At 39.7% G+C, this 27,126-nt stretch overlaps 1 protein-coding gene across 3 annotated transcripts in view; it reads left to right on the top strand.

Moving 5' to 3' along the window:
* LOC149240216 (P-loop containing nucleoside triphosphate hydrolases superfamily protein) overlaps positions 1–27,126 on the top strand; it is a 182,735-nt gene that overhangs the window by 140,967 nt on the left and 14,642 nt on the right. For all 3 annotated transcript variants that reach the window (XM_089373649.1, XM_089373647.1, XM_089373648.1), the window contains 3 exons: positions 16,734–16,977; positions 17,304–17,506; positions 18,110–18,466. In XM_089373649.1, the coding sequence (XP_089229775.1) occupies positions 16,734–16,977; positions 17,304–17,506; positions 18,110–18,466 (804 nt within the window). The remainder of the gene's footprint in view (positions 1–16,733; positions 16,978–17,303; positions 17,507–18,109; positions 18,467–27,126) is intronic.

Genomic DNA, 27,126 nt, shown 5'->3' with positions numbered 1-27,126 from the left:
TCATGAAGCTACAACACTTGCAAGCATATCCAGGATGAGAAAATAACAACTCGTTATTTCCTGTAAGCCACTTTGGGAATGCTCCACGAACAGGACTGAGAGATAATTAATATATATCCAGCTGAATAGAGGCCACGACCTGCCCAAGATTTGTCGACACCCTCAACAGAAAGACAGTCTACCACGCTGAAGTTAAGCACTTCAATAAATTGACCCCTTTATTGCAGAATGCGCCAGCCATTGAATGCAAAGGTTTGTGGCTCTAACACCAAGAGAAATCATATAAGAGTCATGCACAACAGCCAACTTGAAAGGAAATCGAACCAGCTGTGTCTTGAGGGATGCGATTCAGCAATTCCAACCAGAACTTGGCCCTTGTAAAGATATGTCTCAGCTAGCAAGGAGGTAGCTTGGCTCTGAAAAATATTAAAAAGGGAACTCGTGCGGTGAGAGATTAAAGTTCCGTTTCTGTCCCTTGGAAACTCATACGATACCTCCAAAAATTCGAGTTACTCCAGTTTGTATTCGTGCCTGTTCCTTCTTCCACACTCAACCACGTGACGGTCTATGCTCTAATGTTTTATGGAAAATCTTTAGACTGGCTCCACATTACTGTACGCAGCATATTTCTGGTAACTCGTGAGCCCCAGTGAGCTGGAACATTAACCTTTCTACAACAGCCTTCTTTTTATTGGCTCAAATTTATTTCTGCTACTCCATTCTCCCATGAAAGTCTCCAGCCTGTCAAGAGAAATGGAAAATACAGTATAAGCTTGAATATGTCACAATTTCTCAGAAATCTCGTTCTCCATTGAAGCTCAGTGGTGAAATCTGGGTGATTTCACTCTCAAATCCTAAACAAGGGTGTCTAGTTTCAATACTGAAGTCTGCTATGGTGGCTAGGGTTCCAAGAGCTCTTTCTCCAAACTCACTAATGCACAAATGAGGAGAATCTCTCCTCATTTTCCTTCTTTTATGAGTTTTAGGGTTGCTTTTTCACCTTCCCTTCTTATTAAATTCACTTTTATAAAGTCACTTTATGATATTTTACTTTATAAATTTAAAGTGACTTCTAACTTGCCTAGGAAATATCAAACTTTCCCCGTTTTCAACTTCATAAAGTTTCCTTAGGCAATTTAAATCCCCTTATGAAATATCTGCCCGCTTTAGCCTATGGGCACCACTTTAGGCTAGTGGACTTCATCATAAGCTTGATATATATATATATATATATATATATATAAATTTGAATATTTTATGTGGGGTTTGATCGGCTGTTTTCTCCTGTTTTTTACCCTGTTCCATTCTGGTTTATGATTTTGGAGTTGACCGGTTTTGGCTCAGGTTCTGGTTGCAGTCCAGTTCCTGATTTTTGAGTCAACTGGTTTGGTTTTCAGTTTGATTGGTTTGGTTCTAGTTAATATGAAATCAATGATATAATTATATCCAATGTTGCAATTACGCAGTGTTCCACCAAGTTTCCGGGGTGGGGGGGCAAGGGGAACAAGGAGACACATAGGGGGGACGTCAGGGTGTTTGTATATATAATAAACATGATTCAAATTCAATTTCAATAATGATATAGTTGATTCATACATCATAAATGATTTGATGAAATAGAAATAGTAAAATGTTGTATATATTGATTAAAATTAATCATTCATTATTTTAGAATCTGATTTGTACTAAGCAAAATAGCAGAAACTAAAGTCTGAATTCTGGAATAGTAAAATGAAGTTACTCAAACTCAAAAATAGTAGAAAGTGACCAATCAAAGACTTGTTTTAAGGTCATCAGTATCTAGAGTCAAGACTCAAAAGTTAAAATTAAAAATGAACATGGGAAACTAACCAATGTTATCAGAAACATATTGGTGATCGAATTGGTTGACCCGTTACCCAAAATTTAGAACTGAAAAAAAACCGGACCAGAAAATCGGTTGACCAAAATTTAAATGAATATTCAAATTTCGAAAAAAAATCATAAAAATTAATGTGCATCCATATGAATCCAAACCATTTTACACAAATATGCAAGCTTCTCATATATATCGCACGAGTGTTGAAAAATGTGTAACTATGTTCGTTGTTCATAAATATGAAATGTAATTTTGATTCTTGTAAATTGTAAAATGAAAGAAAATTATTATTATTATTTTTGGAGCATCGGTTTCATGCTCAAGGTCTATTATTTTATAGGTCAAGCACCCATTGAGTGCTTCTAGGGTTTTTCCTAGGTCAAGAAGTCAAAAGAGTCATTGTCATAAGTTGAAGACCACTTCGGGCACATTGTAACTTGTATAGAAAATTATTTTTGTCCTTAAAAGTGTCAAAATACCCTCGAAGATCAAGTTGGTCTGACCGCTGGCAAGTCGGCCTAATTTGAGGAGCCACATACACCTTTGAGAAGCCTATATAAAGGAGGAAACTCGACCTCCTTGGAGCACATTCATCTCTCACTCATTCAAGCGAGAAAAGCAGCGAAGAAGGAAGAGGACGAAGAAGACTTGGTTTTGGGCTAATTCTCTCTCACACATGCGAAGGAAGGTTAGGGTTTCTGCAACAAATCTAGGGTTTTCCTCTACAAGTTCGATCTTGAAGAAGAGAAGGCAAGAAGGTCAAGAGAATGTCACAAGAAGCCATCCTCAAGCTCCAGAAGTCAGAGAATGCCAAGCGAAGGTCTGAGTAAGTCCTGGGAGTGGCAGCAACAACTATAGGAGGGCCGAAACTTTATATCTGCAGTGGAGGCCGAAATTATGCAGCTGGAGGTCAAACTTGTGCTATTGGAAGAGATTTGACTGGGTTTGACTTGGACAAGGAAAGCACATCATCTGGAAAGGTTGGACTTGGTTTTGGAGGGTACTAGTTTTGGTCTAAAGGTCTTGGAATTCGTCAATTGAAGAATCTATAAGGAAGAGAAGAGATTTGCTAGTTTTCCTCTTAAGTGGCGAGGTTTTGGCCTTGGGTTGCAACCTCTATTTTGTTTTCTTGTTCTTCCCATTTTTGGTAGCTGTTTGATGATACACAAACATAATAATAATAAGTGAAGCTAATAAGTAAGATATGTAGAAAGAGATCACAAGCAGTTATCAAAGAAAGAGAAATCACTCTAATGAATGCCCTTTAGATTTCTCAACATGATATCAGAGCTAAGGTTGGCTAAGGGAATTATGAAGATCTCTACTACATTGAAGAAGTTTCTCAAGAAGTGTTCAAAGGTAGCAAGCCATCTCAAGAAAGGTATCAAGGAAGCATGGAATCTTCTATTTACTCCAAAGAAGGAAGTGACCAAGACAAAGGATGGAGGACTCTTCTCAGCACTCACTGGCACATTTCAAGATGAGAACATTTATGTGATAGATAGTGGTGCATCAAGACACATCATTGGTCATCACAAGCAACTAAAGACATTGTCAAAAGGAAAATCTTCTTACTCCATAGAACTTGGAGATAATAAGAGCTACCTCGTAAGAGGAATTGGACCAACCTCGATAGAACTGGAGAATGGAGACAATATTCATCTCAACAACATCCTATTTGTTCCATGTTTGCAGAAGAATTTACTCTCCATTTCAAGTCTAGAAGACAAAGGTGATAGAGTAGCTTTCATTGATGGAAAAGTTGTAGAATGAAGTCAAAACTCAAGCATAGAAAATGATAAAGTGATGGGAATTCGTAAAGGAAGACGTTATAGGTTGATATCTTCTCTTGCTCAAGCCATGGTTCACATTGAAATCAACCCATGTGGGCTTTGTCATATAAGATTTGGTCATCTCCATTTTAAAATCCTTCAAACTCTATGTTCAATAGTAGATGGAATCGCCGAACTAAATGAAGATCATGAAGGAGTATGCAAAGGATGTGCATTGGGTAAGAACACCAAGAGACCATTTGGAAGCAGTGCTTCACAGTCAAAAGAAATCTTGGAATTTATTCATTCCGATGTCTGTGGTCCTCTGATTCCTCAATCACTTGGAGGTCATCTATATTATGTCACATTTATAGATGATCATTCAAGGAAGACTTGGGTTTACTTAATGAAATCCAAGGATGAAGTATTTACAAAATTTCAAGAATTCAAAGTTGAAGTAGAGAACCTTACAGAAAGAAGAATCAAGATATTAAGATCCGATAATGGAGGAGAATATACATCCAAGGAAATCATAGCTTTCTGTAAGGAGTTTGGGATTAAGAGGGAGTTGATAGTCCCATATAATCCCGAACAAAATGGAGTTGCAGAACGAAAGAACCGATCCATTGAAGAAAGTGTAAAAGCAATGTTACATGATCAAGACTTACCAAAATTTCTGTGGGGTGAAGCTACAAAGGCAATTGTATACATACAAAATTGAAGTCCCCACAGGTCACTAGATAACAAAACTCCTGAAGAAGTATTCACTGGGAAGAAACCTACCGTAGATCATCTCCAAATTTTTGGTTGTCCTGTCTATATTCATATACCTAAGGACAAAAGAAAGAAGCTGGATCCATCAGGCATGAAGGGAACATTTGTTGGCTATAGTAACTCCTCTAAGGTCTATAAGATCTACATAAAGGAAGGACACAGAATAGAAGTCAATCGAGATGTGATATTTGACGAACGTATCACATTGAAGAAATCAAAGGATCTCCCACTGGACTCTGATGATTAAGAACTTCCAATATTTGAAGACGAAGTTATTAGGGAAGAAGAAGAATCAAATTATGAAGATGAAGTCCCAATGAACCTATACAACCTGTGGTTATCCCCGAAACTAGAAAGAGACCTAACTGGTTGAAGTCTACACTACTTGATGCAAAAGGTCATGGAGCAACTCAAGGCACATTTAGGGAGAGCAAGAAGCCCAAATGATACTCTGGATATGCAACCTACATGACAAAACTAATAGAAGCAGAGCCATCCACTTTTGAAGAAGCTGTCAATCACCAAGAATGGAAAGATGCCATGAATGAAGAATATTAATCTATAATGAAGAATGGAGTTTGGGAGATTGTACCTAGGTTTGAAGACAAATCTGTGGTAACTTCCAAACGGATCTACAAGATCAAACATGTAGCAGATGAAAGTATTGATAAATATAATGCAAGATTTGTGGCTAGAGGCTTTTCTCAATAAGAAGGCATCGACTATGAAGAGACATTTGCTCCGACAAGGTATACAACTATATGTTCGTTGGTCTCTTTGGCAACATTGATGGGATGGAGCATTCAGCAAATGGTTGTCAAGACTGCATTCTTGAATGGCACAATTGATGAGGAGGTCTATATAGAACAACCCTTGGGATTTGAAGTTAAATATAGAAAGGCATATGTGTGCAGATTGAATAAGTCATTATATGGCCTCAAGCAAGAACCAAGGGCATGGTATGCTAGGATGGATGCATACCTTCAAAGATTAAGCTTCACAAGGAGTTTTGGTAATCCAAACCTTTATATTAAGATGGTGAAGGGAGAGTCGGTAACCATTCTTCTGTATGTGACCTTCTCTTGACAAGCGGGGAAGGTCGAATTGAAGAATGTAAGAAGCAACTAGCAACAAAATTTGACATGAAGGATCTAGGGCTGATGCACTACTATTTGGGACTAGAACTCTAGCAAGGACCTAATGGGATCTATTTAGGTCAAGGAAAGTATGTGATCAAGGTGTTGAAGAGGTTTGACATGATGGATTGCAAAATAATGACAACCCCAATGATCACAAATTTGAAAAGACTAAGGAGTTCCAAATATAGCCTTGTGGATCCTTACAAGTATAGCAATTGATTGGCTTCCTGATGTACTTGGTGAATACTCGACCAAACATATGCTTTGCAATAAATTTGTCAGTCAATTCCAAGTGGAGCCAAAGCATGATCATTGGCTAGCAACAAAACATATTATGAGATATCTGCAAGGAACCATCCACTACTGCCTGAAATACGATAGGAGGAATGATGTCCACTTGATTGGATATACAGATTCTGACTAGGGAGGCAGTGAGCAAGATGGAAGGAGCACTACAGGAGGATGTTTCAGTTTGGGATCCTCCATGATCTCATGGATGAGCAGAAAGCAAGATACATTTGCTTTGAGTAGTGTTGAGGCAAAGCATATTGCAACCTTTGAAGTAAGCAAAGAAGCGGTTTGGTTGAGGAAGCTGCTATCTGACCTATTTGAAGAACCTATGGACCCTACAGTGATACGTTGTGATAACACCAGTTGTATTCGACTATCTGAAGACCCAGTGTTTCATGGAAAGACAATGCATATCAACAAGAAGTATCACTACATGCGGAAGCTAGTACAAGATGGTGTGTTGTAGCTACAATATATCTCCATTGATGAACAGATAGTTGACATATTGACAAAATCTCTTCCTAATAAGAAGCTTGTGTATTTAAGAAACAAGCTTGATTTGGTTTATGTATCCTCCCTAGTTGAGAGGGAGAGATTGGCACATCATTCTTGTCTTCACTTGGGAAGACAAAATGGAGGATTGGGTAAGCCTCTGGCATGTGATACTCTTTGAGGATGAGGTAGGGCATCCAAGATAAGAGTAGTCATGGACTGATATTCTTTGAGGACTAGCTATCCAAAATAAGAATAGTCCAAGGAAGGTCATAGCCTGTGAACACTTGGGTGGGGTATGTACCTTCAGAGACAATGATGATGGTGTCCATGTTGATTTGGGGTAGCATCGAATGTGCTCTAGCCATGAAAATTGGTGGAGAGGCTAAGGCACATGAGATCTCCAATACCCAGAAAGGGTTTGGGCAGATTCTAAACAGTTTGGGAGATATTAAAATAATTAATATTTTTAATGTAGTCCCTACGTCTAAACTTAGGGAAATTAAAATATTAATGTGAATTAAGAGTTTGCTGAGAAAGTTGAGAGAGTGATCAAGAGTTGCGGCTGAGGGGCAATGAATACAGAAGCAGAGAGGCAGAGATAGTGCCATGAGGATCAGCGCAACAGCTGGGAAAGTTGACGCAGAGGGCAGAAGCTGGAACTGCTTTGAACAGCTGGAACTGCTGTGAAGCCAGAACTACCGGGAACAGTCGGAACTACTGGGAACTGCCAGAACAACGGGAAAGCTGACACAGAGGGCAGAAGAGGCTGACGTTGGGGTTTTTCATGGGTCAGATTGTAGTTGAGGAGATGCCAGAGTGTTTATCCGGGGTTTTAGCTGGAGCATCTGTCTCCAAAGGAGAGGTACTACTGCCGAGATTATTCTCTGTTGGGTGAGCCGGTTTTGGCACCCAGTTTGTATTAAGAAACTGCATAATAATAAAACCCTCATATGGCTGCACCGACTTTCCCGCATTGGGTTTTTCCGTGGACATCTGTCCAAAAATAATGGTGTCATTTGTGTGCTTGTTTATGTTTCCTTCAGTTGATGATCTGTAATGTGTTGAGCATGTACTTGTGTTTATTTTCAGTATTTACATGGTAAATAACTTGTTAATTAATCAGAACAAGTAAGAAGGAATAAATCAGAAAGTACATAGAGGGTTTCTAACTGTTAGACTTAGAAACTTCAACATGGTATCAGAGCATGGTTGCAGATCACACGAGAACTGAGGACATCAACTGAGCAGAGTAGCGACAACAGAAAACAGCTATCCCGAGTGACATAAGCTATTCCTTGTAGCAAAACAACAAGGAAGGGGTGACGCAGTGCCTGTGTCATCAAGTTTGGGCCAAGAAGAGGCTGCACAGAGGTTGAGGGAGGCAAAGGCAGGCTCACACAGAGCCACGCAGAGGCCAGGAGAGCTGACGTAGTTGGCTTAGGGAGCTAGTTTGCTGGTGTTGGGAATGTGCAGAGCCTAGGAGCTCTCACCTTCATGTTGCTAGGGTATAGGAGGCTGTGGATAAGTTGCAGAGTGGAGATGGTGGGGTACTGTTGTCAGAACAATACCTAATAGGGCAAGGCCAAGGAGGAGGGAGTTTCTACCGAGGGTTTCTAGCCGAGAAATCCGGATCAGTGGTGCGGTTGCATAGACGATCAGAGTAGGGGGTATCTCGACATCAGCAGAAGGATTTCCAGGAGGGAAATTGAGGCTTAGAGGGAGTCGAACATAGAAATTCTAGGCGGGAAGTAGAGAGACTCGGAGAAGTCAACAAGAAGAGCAGAGAGATGGCCATGAAGGGTTGAGGGATCAGGACAGGTTGGATGAGGCATCCAACTTTGTCATCTGGAAGGCCTTTCTGTTCTGTGTGCCATGAGTGCTCATGTGCCACTTCAGAAGAAGTGGGGAGACATCGAGCTGTAGTCAGGAGGACTACAGGCGATGAGGGGCAGGATCCTCGAGGTACCCAACCTCTTGGATTAGACGTTGCTACGGGAGCCCCGAAGAGGAATAACAATGCTGGCAGATGTCAGTAGAGACAGATGTAGATGGAGCGACAGAGGGAGATACAGTGCAGGATTCCCAGGAAAACGTGAGGGAGCAATGCGAGAAGCACGAGAGTGTTGCACCAGTGCAAGATGGCACAAAGAGGTGTGCAACGGTGTGAGATGCACAAAGTTGTTGCAGCAGCGCAAAGGTCAGAGAGGGAGCACTTGTCAGTGATAGGGGAAGTTTCAACATCAGGGGTGTCTCTATCCTGACAGAGATGTCAGAATTGGGAGATCAATTACTTACTTCTCAGTAACTGGGTTGCAGTGGCAGGGCCATGGGCAGCAACATGGATGTAGAGGGAGTTGCAGTATGGATGCAGTAGTGGCAGTGGCAGGGCCATGGGTAGCAGTACAGGATGCAGCAGTGCAGAGGATGTTGGGCAGCAGGCCTAACATCAGCACAGGGACCGATGCCGGATGATCAGAGTGATGCTCAGTGAGGAGTATTACTAGAGCACAATCCTCGCTAAGAGGGAGTGTTGATTTGGGGTAGCATCAGATGTGCTCTAGCCACGAAAATTGGTGGAAAGGCTAAGGCACATGAGATCTCCAATACCCAGAAAGGGTTTGGGCAGATTCTAAACAGTTTGGGAGATATTAAAATAATTAATATTTTTAATGGAGTCCCTAAGTCTAAACTTAGGGAAATTAAAATATTAATGTGAATTAATATAAAACTGTGTTAGAATGGTCTAAAAGTCACGGATCAACCAGGTCTATTCTTAGCCGTTGATTAGGGACTTAATCTCGGCTGTTGATCTGTCAACGAGAAAAGTATAAGAGGAGGCTTGAGGGTCACTTGGAGAACACACCAAGAGATCAAGATTTCGACTTCTTGGGGCTGGGTTTGTTAAGAAAGTTGAGAGAGTGATCAGGAGTTGTAGCTGAGGGGCAGTGAATATAGAAGCAGAGAGATAGAGATAGTGCTGGGAGGATTAGTGCAACAGCCGGGAAAGTTGACGCAGAGGGCAGAAGCCGGAACTGCCGGGAGCAGCGGGAATTGCTGGGAAGCCGGAACTACCGGGAACAACCAGAACAACCGAGAAAGCTGACACAGAGGGCAGAAGCTGGAATTGCCAGAATTGCTGGGAAAGCTAACGCAGAGGGCAGAAGACGGAACTGCCAGAATTGCCTGGAAAGTTGACGCAGAGGGCAGAAGCTGGAATTGCCGGGAACTACCTGGAAAGCTGACACAGAGTGTAAAAGAGGCTGACGTAGTCCCTAGAGGCTGACACTGGGGTTTTTTGTGGGGCAGATTGGAGCTGAGGAGCTGCCAGAGTGTTTATCCGGGGTTTCAGTCGGAGCATCTGTCTCCGAAGGAGAGGTACTACTGTCGAGATTATTCTCTGTTGGGTGAGCTGGTTTTGGCACCCATATTGTATTCAGAAACTGCATAATAATAAAACCCTCAGATAGCTGCACCGGTTTTTCCGCATTAGGTTATTTCATGGACATTAGTCCAAAAATAATGGTGTCATTTGTGTGCTTGTTTCTGTTTCCTTCAGTTGATGATCTGTAATGTGTTGAGCATGTACTTGTGTTTATTTTCAGTATTTACAGGTAAATAACTTGTTAATTAATCAGAACAAGTAGGAAGGAATAAATCAGAAAGTACATGTAGGGTTTCTAACTGTTAGGCTTAAAAGCTTCAACAGTCCATAAATCATTAGTCTCGCCAACATTGTGCTCTGATCTTGTGGAGAGATAGAGTTGTTAGTCAAGGCCTTGCTATATTGCAATACTAGTTGTTATGATGCTAAATAGATGGGTTACCAATCCGAATCTTCTTATGAGACCTCTTGAGATTGAGAATGTCCATGTACCATTTATGAATACCTCCCTAGTTAATAGGGAGTGTTGAAAAATGTGTAACTAGGTTCAGTTTTCCTAAATATTTTTTTTTTTGTAAGCTTGGTGGTATCTTTCTATTAATTTTCGAAGATAAAGTAGGTTACATCCATATGTCTGAGAGTTAGGTGGCCTCAACCTGCCTAGAGGGAAACCAGGTCTGTTCGCCATCTAACCGCAAAATATGCCATCCATAAGAAAAAAATAATAAGTTTGTCTAGCCATGCTATATAAACTTGAGTCTTTATACTTCCTATTTTCTATATAACTATAAACGTAATTGGTAATAAGTCTAAAACTTTGGGACTGAAACATTCAAAATGTAAAATCATGGATGCACTGTCGTTGCTCATTATTAGCTGAATCCACCGGAGCAGGGTCCTTCACAGTGGAACCTGGCGGCTCCGTGTGGGGTATGCAAGGGATGTGCTACTCAATTCGGCTTAGCCGGCCACTCTGTTGTTGCAATTGAAATTGGATTTTTTGAAATTCTTTTGTATAATCCGACTGCCCCCGGGGGGCTACATGCTTGTCAAAAGGAAACTTCTCTAGAGCTTTTGCCACAATGCTCTTCATCATCTAGAACAAGTGTATTGTCTGCTTGTATTGGGTTACTTTTCCACGAGTATGGCCTGGATCTAGGGCTACTTCTTGCCACTCATCCATGTCCAATTGAAAGTCCTCCACGGTTTGATGAATTTCATCTTCCCACTCTGCAATCAGTTGCCTAATTGGGTTGGAGCTATTGGCAAGGTAAGCTTGGGTCGCTTCTTCAATTATGCGAGGGGCCTTCTTGCGCCCTCGACTCGCCCTAGCCGCTCCACTGGAAGAGCTGGGTTCGCTTCTTGGCAACAGGGCAACTTTTCTCTGCTTTCCCCGTCTTCGGCCTCCACCGCCATTTTTCCTTGTACCCTTTGCTCGGGTTATGCTGTTACTGTTGCCTGGCAAACACTGTTTTTTTCCCAACACCGAATTTCCACCAGCACATGGTTGTAGTTTGGGTGCTTGATGCTGCCAAAGGTCGCGCTCACACTACAGACCAGGAAATGCTACCAAAACCTGAAGACGATGATGACCTTTGGCCGCCTAGAATCCCCCTCGCACACTAGATCCAGAGGAGCGTAAGTGCCCAAGCTACCTTACTCAACAAGCCGAACAAAATGTTTCCCACTCCAAGTGTCCTTGAAACTCTGCCGCCTTCAGGCATTAAACATCGCATGCGTACTGCCACCACTCCAAGTGTTGTATGCATCCGGAGGGTGGCCTGGACGATCTTGAAGATACTCATTAATCTTTGGGCCAGGACAAGCCCACAAGGGCCAGCTCACACCCCAATTGGGGACGATCTTCATAAATATGAAATGTACTTTTGATTCTTGTAAATTGTAAAATGAAAGAAAATTATTTTTATTATTTTTGGAGCATGGATTTCATGCTCAAGGTCTTTTATTTTATAGGTCAAGCACCTATTGAGTGCTTCTAGGGTTTGTCCTAGGTCAAGAAGTCAAAAGAGTCATTGTCATAAGTTGAAGACCCCTTCGAGCACATTGTAACTTGTACAAAAAATTATTTTTGTCCTCGAAAGTGTTAAAGTACCCTCCAAGATCAAGTTGGTCTGGCAGCGGGCAAGTCGGCCTAATTTGAGGAGCCACGTCCACCTTTGAGAAGCCTATATAAAGGAGGAAACTCGACTTCCTTGGAGCACATTCATCTCTCACTCATTCAAGCAAGAAAAGAAGAGGAATAAGGCAACGAAGAAGGAAAATGATGAAGAAGACTTGGTTTTGGGCTAATTGTCTCTCACACGTGCAAAGGAAGGCTAGGGTTTTTGTTTTGATCTAGGGTTTTCCTCTGCAAGTTCAATCTTGAAGAAGAGAAGGCAAGAAGGTCACAATAAGCCATCCTCAAGCTCTAGAAGTCAGAGAAAGGCAAGCAAAGGTCTAAGGAAGTCCTAGGAGGCTACAAGAAGCTCACATGTGTGGCAACAACAACTACAAGAGGGTCGAAAATTTCAGTTCTGCAGTGGAGGCCAAAATTATGTCGCTGGAGGTCGAAGTTGTGCTACTGGAAGAGATTTGACTGGGTTTGACTTGGACAAGGAAAGCACATCATCTGGAAAGGTTGGACTTGGCCTTGGAGGGTACTAGTCTTGGTCTAAAGGTCTTGGAATTTTTCAATTGAAGAATCTATAATGAAGAAAAGTGATTTGCGGGTTTTCCTCTGAAGTGGAGAGGTTTTGGCCTTGGCTTGTAGCCTATATTCTGTGTTCTTGTTCTTGTTTTTGGTAGCTGTTTGATGATACACAAACACAATAATAATAAATGAAGCTAATAAGTAAGATAAGTAAAAAGACATAACAATAAGTTATCAAAGAAAGAGAAATCACTCTAATCAATGCCCTTTAGATTTCTCAACAAAGGGTGCATATAACCAAAATAACACCGAGTGCAGTCGATATTTGAACCAAAAACACAGACACAGAGGCTCTAGATGGCATCTATAGTCTAAAAAATTGATGCTACAATAAATACTTACATATCATCAAAATCATTGCATATATTGATGATCCTCGTCATCAATAACACCCTCCAAGCATTAAAATAATATGGAAAAAACTTAACATGCCAAGTCGATATTTTGATTGAGCGATGGTTACAATTTTACCAATAATTAATGTCACCAACATTGAGGTACATAGAGGGCTGCGTGCTCTTGATTAAATGCCAGTGTTATGGGAGAATTTTGCTTGAGATTGCAAGCTGCTTTTAACCCTGTAGATCAGCTAAGGATTTACCCATAGTTGTGTGTGTAATGTTGAAGAGGGATCAACAAATCTAGCCCTAGTTCACGCTTACAGAAGCAATTAGTTTTCATACTCATACATGATATAATAAGAAGAAGGTTTGGAGACTGGTACTAGGCACCCTTGTAGATCAGTGAAGTCTTTTGGGTCTAATGCAGAGAAAGATCGGCTTCTAGTTGAAGATCTCGCTTCCTACTGCTTGAAATCAAGACCTTGCACAAATACACCGCCAACCAAGCAAACAATAGCCTTCCGCAGAGGGCTTGCCAGTCTAAAAACAACATGCATAAGCTGAAAACATGATCAGATCACAAGTATAGGATGGGAACAATGATCCATTAATCATAAATGACAATACACAAGATAATATACGCAAGAAATAAGCTCCTCTCCTCCAACTTGCAACTTGGCTTCCTTCTCGTGATGCAACAAAGCTCCAACGCTATAATATGGATACTAGATCTTCCTCCCTGTTCTCTTGGTGAGATTATATGTGTTCATTCTATCCTCCGGGAGAATCTATGTAGACACCTAGGGACTTGAGAAGTTATGTAACTTTTACAATAATGGACTCCTAGCCAACTCATAGACAAGTGGGTCAATTTGATCTCCTTGGAAATGAAAAACTCTAGAAACCTTTTCCTCAATTATGAGCCCTTTTCTCAATTGTCACAATTATGAAATAATTAGTATCTCATAATTATAAAATTTTGACAAAGTAATTATGAAAAATTACTCAATTATGTAATTCCACTCTTTTAACATGGAATAAATCCCACATAAGTAAATGCAAAGGTGAAAGGGGATGCATTCTAACCAACAACTGAGGTAAGTTGAACTAGGGTCTCTCTCACTATAATAGAGTGGAAAATAGGGTTATAAGTTATAACAACTAGTTCTAGACCATACATGATAGAATCCAATGGAAACGTTACAATTCCCCCAACCCTGAAATCTTGAAAACTGTTAAGTTTGCTGGATTTTGAGTGGACTCTAAAGTTCTACTTTCTCAATATGAAATCCAATGAGGTCAAAACCACTCTCAAACATCATGACTCAATTAATGGGAATGTTAAATGTTTAAGTAAAAGGATGAATTCATTCTTTTACTTCAAGAATTTAACATTACCTTTAATTACATAGCATTGGTGTTGGAAAATTCCAAGTGGAAACTATTAATTCCAGTTTTCCTTACCGTTAATATTTGCTTGTGAACTTTGTTAATCTTCTTATGTTCTTGAGTTAGATCTTTTCATCAAACAAATATCAAGAGCGAAATAGTAACAATAAGAGGACAAATAAATGAGGCTCCTAGCCAGGGCAAAACCCCTCCAAGGGGGGAACTTGGAAAACTCTTCTATTCTTATAGAATCAACTTCAAATATGACACTAAGACCCAATCCTATATCAAGTCCTCCTCCAAGTACCAGGTCAACCCTTCCAGCAAGTCCTTCCTAGATCTTGCTCCAACCAACTTCAAAACTTCAACTTCAACCTTCCAGCTTCACTACTACAACTCGACTTGCAATTTTTGTTCTGCAGCTTCGGCCCTTGTTGCTGCTGCAGAAACCATAGTTCAACTTCCTCTTGAGACCTTCTTAGAGCAAGACTACTCCTCCCAAGGTCAATGAGGTCAAGATAGAGTATTCTTCCTTGCAACAACAAGATTTGCACTTCGTCTTACTGCAACACAGTCCTGCAATTTCGACCCTTCTTGGAAGCTGTAGAAATCCTAATCCTTTGAACGTGTGAGGGAGATTGAGCCCCAAAACAAGATTTTCGTCCTTCCTTCTTCTTTTAGACCTTCGCTCTCTTCTTCCTTTGCTTTCCAGCTATAGATCGAGCTTCCTTCTTGAGATCGAACTTGTGAGTGAGTAGATGCCAAATGAGGTCGAACTGCTCCTTTATATAGTTTTTCTAGGTGGTTGAATTCCCTCCTTTAGGCCGACTTGAAGTTGCTAGGGCCGATTTGTACTTTTGGAGTTTTCAGGACTTTCTAGACTCAAAATAAATTCTTTTTCCAATTACATTTTGCCCGAAAGGGCCTTATAAACATGATGTTGACTCTTTTGACTCATGACAATAAATCCCAAAACCTAACAAACCCTAGAAGCATGAAGAACATGCTTTTACCTAGAAGATCATCAATAAGAAGCATGAAATCCATGCTTTAATAATAATAACTTTTTCTTATCTTTTTTGTTTGTTTATTGTATAGGATACATATTGAAATGAGTACAGCAATTATGAAGACCGAAACTAGTTACATTTTCAACAGTTAGTAGGGCGGCAGGGCCCTAGGCGTCCTCCCATCCTAGGTGTGTGGGAAATGTGGGGTGTGCGCATGCCACCTTGGGTGACGTGTCCCTGTGGAACATGGCAGTTATGTCCTGTTTCTCCTGATATTTCTGATTTTTGAGAGTTTTTCAGGTTGCCAATATTTCTAATATTTTTTGAGTTTTTCAAGTCCACATTTCGGATAACTTCCAATATTTTCCCCAATATTTCTGATAAGTTTATTTCTGGACTATTGGCGATATATTCCCCCAAAAGATATTTGCAACATTGATTATGAATTTATGACATATGAAATAACTCTTTGACAGAATATTTGAACATGAATTAGCTATAAAATCCTTTGGTTGCATTAATTATATTGTGTATTATTATTGGTAGAAGGAGATAACGTGTATGCACTATGATGAAACTCATTTTATCACACTCTGAGTTAGATAAGATAAATAATTCTATCAATATCTGAGATTCAAAAGTACATCCATTAGCAATATGCAGTAGGTGTACTAAGATTACTTCTGAAAACTAGAAGATAAAATAGAGATACCAACCAGTATAAGTAAAGATAATGTGGAGAATATATTGGGAAATCTAATTCTTTATGTCTTTATAGTGTAATTTAGTTATCAAGCTTTTAGCTATGTAGTTATTTTTTTCCCTGAAAAAGGACAAAGAAAAACTAATATTACCATAACTGGCATCCATATAATAACATTTTGTTGGGGGATTCATATTTAGAAATTAGAATCTGTGTACAATTTCCCAGTCGGTTTGCAGCATTGTATGGCTTAATAAACACTAAATAGCTTTCTATGTGTAATATTTGGTAGTAGTCTAGGGTTTTCTTTTTGAGTCTGTTCAAGTGTAACTTCCTGGGTCAGAGAAGTATTGCCCACTGAAGAAAAAATTGCATTTCTACTTCTGGAGTAGTCAGTACCTTCACGCCCTTAACTCTGGGAATATCACTCAGATGTTTGCAAACCTTGTCTCCTGATCCCCACATGTCCAGGGACCCAAATGACAAGGACTTCTTATATGTTTCAATGAGCTACTTGTTGGTTAAATTCTTCATATCTCTAAAACTCTAGTTTCTTATTGCTGAAAGCAAGCAATATCCGGTTAGTATTTAACTTATTCACAACCTTTGATGAGAACGTGGGGTCATGAATGTATGAAATTGGTTGGATTAGTTGATCTGTGAACATCTGAAAGCTTAGTTATAACATCAGCATTAGAGATACTCTTGAAATGTATTTTTACCCAAATGCTTTATGCAGGGAGTATGGCAGAGTAGTTATGAATTGTGCTTCTTTTTCTTACTTCAAACAATTTTTTTTTAAAAGACAAGATTTTGATTTTTGAAGATTATCATGAATAAATTCTTAAAATGCCACTACTGGCTCACAGGAGTCTGAAGAAATTGATAATGAAGAGGGCACAGGGAGTGAGAAGAACAGTTCTGATGCTGATGAAGACAATGATTCTGATTCTGATGCTGACAAAGGCCATAATGAAGAGGATGATCAGCCTGATTGGAGAGAACAGGATAAACACCATGGCACACATAAGTTAAGCAGAACATCTAATTCTAGGGCAATAGTGAGCGAAGCACTAAATGAATATGAAAGTTTATCAGAAGAAGACAAAGAAGGTATGTGTTTATTTCTATGGTTGTGGTTCAAGTTGAATAAGAAATATCATTCACGGAAAGTTGCTTCTTTAGGTATAATTCTTTTAAAGATGACTCGTTTTAGTGATAAATAACCTGGCATATTATTCTTTGCTTCTAAAATTCCAGTAAAGTAGTCATGCTATTTTTCAACCACTTGTTTTGGCCTCTTATCTCTGAGTCTTTTGTCACATACAAGTTTGCTCAGAAAGTTTAAATAATGTTAAGCTCATCAGATCTTATTTTAAATATATAAACCTTATTAGCTTGCCTGTTGCATGCTTGGTTTTCTCATTCTATGGAAACAGATACACTGGGTGATGCTTCAAAATGGAAAGAAAGTCTGATTTCTAGGACAATTTCCAAAAGGAAAATAAATTTGATGCAGCTCGTGTACGGCCATTCTACATCGACATCCACTTCAATGTCCTTTCAGGAATTGGCTGAAGATAGTGATTGTGACAATAGTGATGAAGAGGAAGTTTTCAAGCTGAAGAGAAATTCTGAGAAGGTATGTAATACATGTTACCTTTGATGATAATGCTGTTGATGATGCAAATGCTTTCTTCTGAGACATTCGGAACATTGCTTAAGAGTCCATACATTGAACCAAGTGCATGTGGTCATGTTGTTGCAGTATGCTTTCTTGTTTATGAATTTAAATGCCCATGATTTGCTTCATGACTGAAGGACCATACCATAATAAATTTGTGTCATTCTGTCTTTCTTTGTTTCTGTTAGTTGATTTCAAAAAGCAGTATATATGCGAGTTAGGAAGAGTAATATGTCCCAATGGGCATTCGACTCTTATGCATGGAGTGTGAGGGAGTATCTAATTTGTTATGCTAGATATGTGATAATGCTTCAGTCTTTCATTAGAAGCTTCAACCTGTCCCTCCTGTCAAGTTATATTTAACATGGAAGAAGATAAAGACACGAATAGGTTTAGATTGATCTTTGAAGAGGGATTATTAGCAAAGAAGATGTATGCAAAGCTGGTTCTTTCGGCAAGCTTATCTAAAAGACAATATATGTTGCTTTGCATCTTTTTCATTTGTCAGTGTTTGTATTCACACAAAAGACTTACTGTATTTGTTTCTATTGTATTTGACAGAAAAAACCTGATGGACAAGTTGACGTTGAAGAACCTAATGCTGATGATTGCACCAAATCACAAGTGGACTGCTCACAGTTAACTGACTGGTTGAATGAAGAGACTATTGAAAGCATTCGTGACCGCTTTGTTACAGGAGATTGGTTAAAGGCTGCTCGCCGAAGTGAACAAATGGAGGGATGTGAAGAAGATGATGACTCTGTCTATGGAGATTTTGAAGATTTAGAGACTGGAGAGAAATATAAAGATGGTGATGCCAGCAGTGGTTCAGAGAATGGTAAACGTGATAAGGATTCTACAGAAGAGGAACGGAAACTAAAAAAGCTTGCGCTTCGTGCAAAATTTGAAGCTCAATATCCTTTTATTTTGCTGAATGATGTCTATATTCTTGTTCCTTTGGCAGTAATCTGTAATTTAGATTTTCCACTTCAAAGCTTATTGGAATCATTATATTGCTGTGTTGCAGAATATAACCTTACAAAAGTTATTGTACCCATATATTATATACCGTTAATTCCAATAATTCGTTAACAAGCCAGAAAGTGTACTTAGTATATTTTAATTCTATTCCAATGCCACAATCACTCTGTCTCATATCTCAAGAGTAACCTGCAATACTGGCACCAACAATAACCTGTCACAGTCCCTGACCAAACATTTAAAGAAACACATATATATCTATACATAGTTATGGAATGGTTCTAAGCATAAAAGAAATCCTCGTAAGGTGTATGGAATTATTTCATTTAGACATCCTATCTTTATCATATGAATATTCTATACACCTTCTGGAAGCATTTGAGAGTCCTGAGATAGACATTATTCGAGAGGCTTCATGACATTGGCATACGAGAGACCCTATTGGCAGCCATCATGAGACTGTATGTGTCAGTTTTAAGATGCATCAGGATTGCACAGGGCTCTTTCGACTTCATCCAGAGTACCATCGGGGTAAAACAGGGGTGCCCCTTCTTGCTGATCCTATTAGGAATTTATATTGATGAGCTGGAGTCCTTCCATAATGAGCATTTTCAAGAGGGGGATGGCTGTCTTCCATATTAGGTGTTGATTTCCCTGCTCTCACTCATCAATGACTTGGTCTTGTTTTGATCCCTGCTACTGAGGGCTTAAAGAGACAACTTGATGCATTAATTTTTGTGACCTCCGACTGCTGACAGTCAACCTAGGTAAAACCAAGGTTTTGATCTTCAATGTATCAAATGGCTCATTATAGACTTACATATCTACTATCGAGGCACAAAGATTGAGCTCATCATTGCTTATACCTACTGGGACTCAGGAGTACAGTTCACACTGCTTCATTTTGGTTTGTGGCAGGCCCTCCAGCCTTGGTTGAGTAAAGGGTGTGGTTCCCTTGCCCTCATCGAGAGATAGTGCTTCTAGGGGCAATTTGAGGACATCTTGACCAATGTTACCAGACTCGGAATTGGCAATAAATCGGCGAGGCAAAAGAGCGAAGAGTTTTAATCGGATCGGGAAAAAATCGTTGAATTCATTAAATAAAAATATACACGTATATTGAATTAAAAAAACCATTTTTCATTAATATTGGGTAAAGGCATGTCCAAACAATGCATAATATCAATAGATGTCCAAAATATCATGAATGAATAAGTATCTCATATATGTTATGAGTCCAAACCAGTGTTTTACAAACCGGCCGTTTTGAAATCGAAACGGCCGAGTCAAACCGAGTTGATTGTTGGAGGAGTGACCCGGTCAAGTAACCGGTCCGGTTGACCGAGTCACACATGACTCGGCCGAGTCATGTGTGACTTGGTCAACCTGGCCGGATCCAATTTGACTCGGTCATAAACTGCTCTGTCATAAACCTTGCCTCCTGTTTTATAAACTGCTCTGTCATACCCATACTTGTGACTGCAATTACAGTGTCATTTGATACGAATTTGATGTGAACCATTGTCCTACAGTGATCATCATCTTTTGCAGCTTTACCTGCCTTGTGTTCGATCTTAGTAAGTTAGAAACAAAACTTTGCAATTAATTTAACTATTTGGCATGATGTGAAGTTGATGTGTGTTGCAAAGCTTGATGATCTATATATACTATATAGCATGAACTCCTTAGCCATCAAGTATTGCCTTTGATGACATAGATATTGTATAATTGTATATAATTCTTGATTGGAAATTCTCTATTTAATTTTTTCTTGATTAAACTTTTCATGGTGGTATGCACTGGAATGTCCTTCTTGGCTAACTAGTGCCCCAAGAACCAAACTTGATCATCAGATTCAACCTTGAAAAGTTTGTTACCATCTGTAATGGCTAAAACTGTAGCTTCCATTAGTCATCTTTTAACTTTTAAGAGATTGGAAATCCTCTTCAGCTACCTTGGATCTTAAAAACTATTGTCTGCTGTCATCAAAATATTCATAGGTGCTACAATCTTACTAAATGTTCGGATGAACTTTTGATAAAGTTCACATGTCTATGAAATTGCCATATTTGTGTTGCATTATCTGGAGTTGGCCACTCCCAAAATAGTGTTCACATTTCCTTGGTCAAACATGCCCCCCTTCAAATTCACAAGTATTGCTGCTCTTAAACAAATCTCGAGTTTTCAGTATAAACTTTGCTCTTTCAGACAGATATTCCGAGGTCATTTTAAGGTTATGAGTCCTGGCTTACTTCATCAAGATTCAACAGTCCTTCATTCTAAGATAGGGGGCAGTAAAGGTTTATGTTTCATCATTGTTGTAGCACTCTGGAAGGTGCTTCATTGCTATATCTGAGCAGCTATAAGACGCATACCAGTAAGCCTCCTTGGGCAGAGGTTGAGATATTTTCAAGGTCATAGAGCTGACCTAAGACATCTAGCTCTGAGCCTCACTGCTCGCAGCATCCTTTCGGCACCAGTGCAGCAGTGTAAGATTGAAAGCAGCTTGGCATAGTTGATTTAGCAACTGCGCCATGAGCTCCCTATTGCATATTCATTTGTGAGCATTGCAGTGTTTGTGTCGAGGGCAACAGTGGTTGTTGTATAGTTTAGTGACAATGTCAAGATTGACAGTCAAGGTTTAATGTACAAATTGAACAGAAGCAAAGAGCCTACTTTGATCATATGTTGTCTTCCATCTATATTATAATGCTGTGTGCTTGGAAACATGAATGAAAATCTTTAAAATTATGTTTAAAATATTTAAAATTATGTTTTTTAATAAAAAAAATATTTAATGTATTTTTTACAACGACCGAGTCATTGAAATCGAGCCGGCCGAGTCATTACTGTTTCGGAGTCAGAGTCGGAGTCGATCCTCGGCCGAGTCGGAGTCCGAGTCCGAGTTGTAAAACATTGGTCCAAACATGATCCAAAGCACTGAGTCTTGAGTCCTTAGAAGCATATGCTTCTAAAAGTTTACAAAAAACTTCATACTAATCAGAAAAAAATCAGCAACTAAGGGTCTAAGACTCTTAAGAGTGAGAACTAGAAGCGATTCCTTCCACTCCTTCACTTGCTTAACTCTCAAAGTTCTCCAAGTCTTGAAGGCTTAAAAGAGGAGGCTCATCTAATTGAACCCAGTCTGCCGCATTGTAGTTTGCAAATCTATCTCTTCAAGGTCGATTGGTGAATGATCCATACCTGTCATTATCATGAGACATTGGAATGTGAATTAAAGTTTCACTTTGAAGTTTGAAGTTTGAACTTTAAAGTACGAACTAGATTATGAAACCTTCAAATTCAAGCTCTCGAGTCTCACCTAGTATTTGTTTGTTGCGAAGTCGTAGATTGTAATGGACAAATACAAGGTCATTCAAGCGTTTTTGTGTCAATTGGTTGTGCTTCTTAGAATGTATTTTCTCAAACATGCTCCAGTTGCGTTCACAACCTGAAGCACTGCATGGTTGGTTTAAGGGGTAAGAGCATGATACATAAGATATATCAGTGAATACCCCCTTTTAAGGTAGGGTAGTTAATTTCCCAGCAGGGGTTGGAACAATCATGGGTTCCTATATGATGAAGGAGGCTCATAGAACTTGTAGGAACTAGGGTGATGGCCATGATGATGGGGTAGAGCTCGTGTATTAGCTTTTTCCCACGTGCTAAATGTGTTTGTCCCAACCATCTTTTGCATTTTGTAGTACATTTTCCTGTTGAATATGGCGAAATATGCTTTTATCTTTCTTTTTAGCTTCATCAACCTCTGGGGCATCATTCCAGGCCTAACCCAAGGTGTGGGCAAGGGGAAGGGGTGAGCTAACCCTATGTGGAGCTAGTGGAGTAATGTGGAATGGGGTAATAATGAGTGGAAAGGGGCAATATATGTGGATAAGGGAGTGGGACCACGCAAACAAAATCAAGGTTTCTCGTGAAATACCATCCCTAAAGCCAAATGGTTAGTAAAAGAGATCCCACTAGACTAGAATCTAGGGTTAATACCCAAAAGGGGTCTAGGGGAGAAGAGCACAGACTTAGCCCATTGTTTCCGTCGAATCCCCCCATTAATCCATGTCTAGAAGTGTCCATGATAAGCAAACTACAATACTCAATTACCAAATGACAAGGTATACCTTTAGGTTCGGGAGGCCCACCTTCGAACATACAATCATGGCAAATGGGCGAGGGACCACATCGCTGGCTCAGGTGGCATAGAAATGGGACAATGAGCTAGCTGGTGGCTGCAAGGGGCTTCTTGCCGCTGACTTGGAGCATCTTGGAGAAAATTTTCTCCTAGGGAAATCACCCACAAAATAGTGGATAACAGATCCACATGGGGATAGACGATTTGTCATTCGGAGATTTGCTGGTGATCAATGAAGTGATGTCTGTCGTCTTTTTGGGGAAGTCGATTTGAGATGATCATTTCTAAGGTCCTTTCTTGCATGTGATTTGATAATATTTCAAGGAATATGCTTGAGAAGGATCTTCTCATTGATCTTGGCTTCTCCTTGGGGCCTATGAGAGGCCTTGTTTGCCAAGTCGTCCATGCCAATGTTTTCTTTGAGAACATGGCAGTAAGAGGCCTCTCCTAAGTTCTTCATTTGATGTTGAATTCGAGTCACAATTTGCCGAAGATTTGCATTGTTGGGTCTCGTTCTCTTGACCATATGTTGATTAGAATAGCTGAATCCCCGATTACTATTGGATTTTTACAATTGGACTCATGAAGGATCTGTGCGCCTAGAAGGGGACCATAAGCCTCAGCCCTGTTGTTTGTTTCATTTCCCACTCCCCACTCATAGGTCACTATTTCTATTCCTTCATGATCAAGGATGATTCCTCCTGCTCTAGCTCGTCCGAGATTAGATTTAAATGTTGAAAAGTGTAACTAGGTTCGGTCTTCATAATGACATGTAATTGTGATTTTATGTAAAGAGATGTAAAGAAGAAAAAGTAAAATATTGTAATGCTTGCTTCATGGGTTTCATGAGCAAGTGATTTAATTTTTGAGTCAAGGCTCCCATTGAGAACCTTTAGGAATTTAGTCATCTAGTCATAAAAGAATAAAATAGTCATTGTCATGTCATTGTCATGTAACGAAGTCATGTTACACATTGTAAAGAGTCACACTTGTCTATGTAGAGTATTTCTCCAAGACTTTGTCACTAGCCCTCTCCATGTCGGCCTACAACAAAGAAAAGAATCTAGAAGATGAAGTCAGCTTTCCTCCAAGAGGTCATGTCGGCCTAAGGGTCATGATCAACCTTGTATATATACCCATACTTGGCCTCATTTGAAAGGCATGAATTCAGTCAAGTAAGTCGAATAAGAAGTGCGAGATAGCCTCTAGAAGAAGTCTCCATATCAACAAAGCTAGAAGGAAGAAGAACGAAGATATTCCAGTTTCGGTCTTGGGTTAGTTTGTCCTCCCACATGCGAAGAAAGTAGAGCCGAAGGTATCTAGAAGAAGTCGAAGTAACTGTTGTCTATTGTATGGGTATAAAGCCTCTCTAGAAGAAGTTGAAGAAGAAGAGCTAAGGTTTCGGTGGTAGGGCTACTAGCCTACAAGAGAAGGCTGAGGACCAAGGTAGTCGAGATCAAGAGGAAGAAGAAGAAGCCGAGGACCAGAAGATCAAGGAAGCCGAGAGCTAGAAGGAGAAGAGCAGTTCGAGACTCTAGAAGGAAGTTGAGAAAGGGAAGAGGTAAAGCATTAAGGAGGCTAGTGACAAGGGTCTTGGGAGGACACTAAAGTCAAGGGTCTTTGTCATGGTCTTGGTATTCGTCAATTGAAGATCTATAAGAAGAATTTCTGATTGGGTTTTCCTCTCAAAGAGTGAGAGGTTTTGGCCCTGGCTAACAAGCCTACATACTGTGTCTCTTGTCTTCTATTGTTTATTTGGTAATTGTCTTGATGAAAATAACACATTAATAATATAACGAAGAGAAGATCATAATCCAAGAAGTAAAGGCATATCACAAGCAATTATCTAGAAGAGAAATCTCCTAATCATCGATGCCCTAGATTTCTCAACATTAGATGCGCCATCGAGGAAGAGGCAGGGCCATCTATGAGATTTTAACTAGTCCTTGAATTCCTTATCTTTTAGTCACACCTTCCAATTGACTATGCTGAGTCAGTTTCTTAGGGGAAGACAAATGTTATGGGGTGTTTTGTCCAAGACGAAGTTGAACCGTTGCCTTTCTTTAATTTGCAAGGATTGAGTGTTGATTTTACTATTTCCTTTTGAGAGGATGTCTTCTGTGGGGAGACTCTAGGTTTTAGCCTTAACTTTCCTGTTTTCTGGCTTTTTGTTTTGGAAAATATATTTATTCCTAGCTAATCAAAGCTGCCAACATAAGAATGTTGGGAGACTAGTCCAAAATCGTTTAAGCAAATTTTTGTTTTGAAAGAATATAGATAGCTAGATTTTCATTTGGCAAAGAATTCAGAAATGCTAAGGTTGGAATTTACCTGAGCTTGAAGAGGATTAACCAAGGCTTGCCAACAATTTTTTGAGAATTCACATGAGATAAATAGGTGTTGAATGGTTTCCTCAACCCTTGAACACAAAGTACAAGTTCAGGGCCCTTGGATGCCTCGTTTTCTGAGGTTGTCAAGTGTAAGGATCTTCCCCTTAAGCATTGTCCAAATAAAGACTTTGGTTTTGGGAAGACTTTCAGTTTTCCAAACAATTTTCCAGAGGGGGTAGTTGGGCTGTTGCTCCTGTTCTCCTTGAAGCATTCCATATCTTGATTTAACTGTATAATCCCTTCCAGTTGGGTTCTGGTTGAAGCTGTCTTGCTGCTTGAAGCATATTGGAGCTACTCCTTGAGATGTTGGAGTAGAAGATTCCATTGTTGGAGGAGCTCCGATGGAATTGCAAGTGTTTTCCATCCTTCCCTTGAGTTGTCATGCTAATTCCAAACTGATATTTGATCCAATTTTGTAATGCCTTTACCTTGAAGCCAATTCTTGAGGTGCTTGATGTTTGGCATGGATGTGAGTTTGGGCTTGCCCATTATGCTATCGTCCTGGAAGTTTATTTCTTGTCCTCCCCCTAGAATTCTGGAGTGTTGGCTTGAATGAGGGGTAGGGTTTTTTTTGCATAGCTTCCAAATTTGTGAACATGACCTGTTATGAATCTGGGAGATGAGGAGCTCATGTCGAGAACTGTTGATGTATATATGTTCTAACACTTGCTTCCACCATGATGCTTCTCCTGCTATTAACCTCCACATGAGTTTTGCTCCCAAAGCTAAATGCATCAATCCTGGTTGTCGGATAGATATCCTCCCTTTGTCATAAGTGTTATTACTTTTTTCCAACTTATTAAACTTAACTTTTTTGTTTTTGTTCTACCTCTCTGCCATAGGAACTTCTTGATTGTTAACTCAATTTGCTTTTGAATCCCAACAAGAGCTTGCACAATTGTCTATTGGTATAAGGGTAGAGGTTAGAGAATTGATTTAATTAAGATTATTCTGCATCTTAGGTTGAGCCATTGCATTCCCCATTGCTGTGTTTTTCTCTTCGTTTTTTCCATAGCCCTTGTCTAAACCTCTGCTTTTGTTGGACATTTGGAGGTTGGCATTCCCAAGTATTTAAAATGCATCCAATCTGATTTGAAAGGGATGTCAAAAATTTGAGAGATACGTTGAAGGGTTCTGGGAGGGATATTCCAACCATATATGCTACTCTTTAAATTGTTAAGTAGTCCTCCCGAGGCTTCCAGAAATTGATCCATAATGGATTTGAATCTTCTAGCAATAGTACAAGAAGCACCTCCAATGAATAAAGTGTCATCGACGAATTGGGAGTGATTCATGCTTTTAATTCCTCTGCTGTATTGAATTCCAGTGAGGAGCCCACTTTGCCTATCTTGCTCAAGTTTCCTACTGAGGGATTCAACCATTATAATGTAAAGGAAAGGAGAGATAGGACAACCTTTCCTAAGACCCCTAGAGATTTGGAAGAATTGCCCTGGCCTTCCATTGATTAAAGGGGCTATCTAGGGCCTATGGATACAAGCTTTTATGAGGTCTATGAAGTCCTTGACGAATCCTAATTTGTCTAGGACAACAAAAAGGAACGAGTGTCTAACCCTATCAAAAGCGTTTGCCATGTCTAACTTCAGGATGAATCCTTGATCTTCTCGGGAAAGGCTAGAGTGAATGGCTTCTTGGACTAAAAGGATATTATTGCCTATTTGGTGATTTAGAACAAAACCACCTTGATTTTTAGAAATCAGCTGGAGGAGGAGAATTTTGAGACAATTATTCAAATCTTGGTTATGATTTTGTAAGAGGAGTTGCATAGGGATAAAGGTCTGAAGTGGTTAAAGGAGGTTGGCCTTGATTCTTTAGGAATAAGGGCAAGAAAGGTCGAGTTTGTATTACCTCCTATTTTGTGCTTGCGTTGAACCCATCGAATCATCTTGAGAATATCTTTCTTGATGAGCTTCCGAAATGAGCGATAGAAGGCTATGGTGAAGCCATCTGGCCCTGGAGCTTTGTTAGGGTGCATAATCCATATTACTCTTTGTAGCTCTTCTTCCTCTATTGGTTTGATTAATGTTGTGCATTTGCCTCATTAG

This window comes from Pinus tabuliformis, chromosome 8, assembly GCF_031772625.1.
Source record: "Pinus tabuliformis cultivar Carrire ecotype Pingquan chromosome 8, CPIR1, whole genome shotgun sequence".
Taxonomy (NCBI): Eukaryota; Viridiplantae; Streptophyta; class Pinopsida; order Pinales; family Pinaceae; genus Pinus; species Pinus tabuliformis.
The sequence above is the reverse complement of the archived record's forward strand: the minus strand, read 5'-3'. Positions and strand labels throughout refer to the sequence as shown.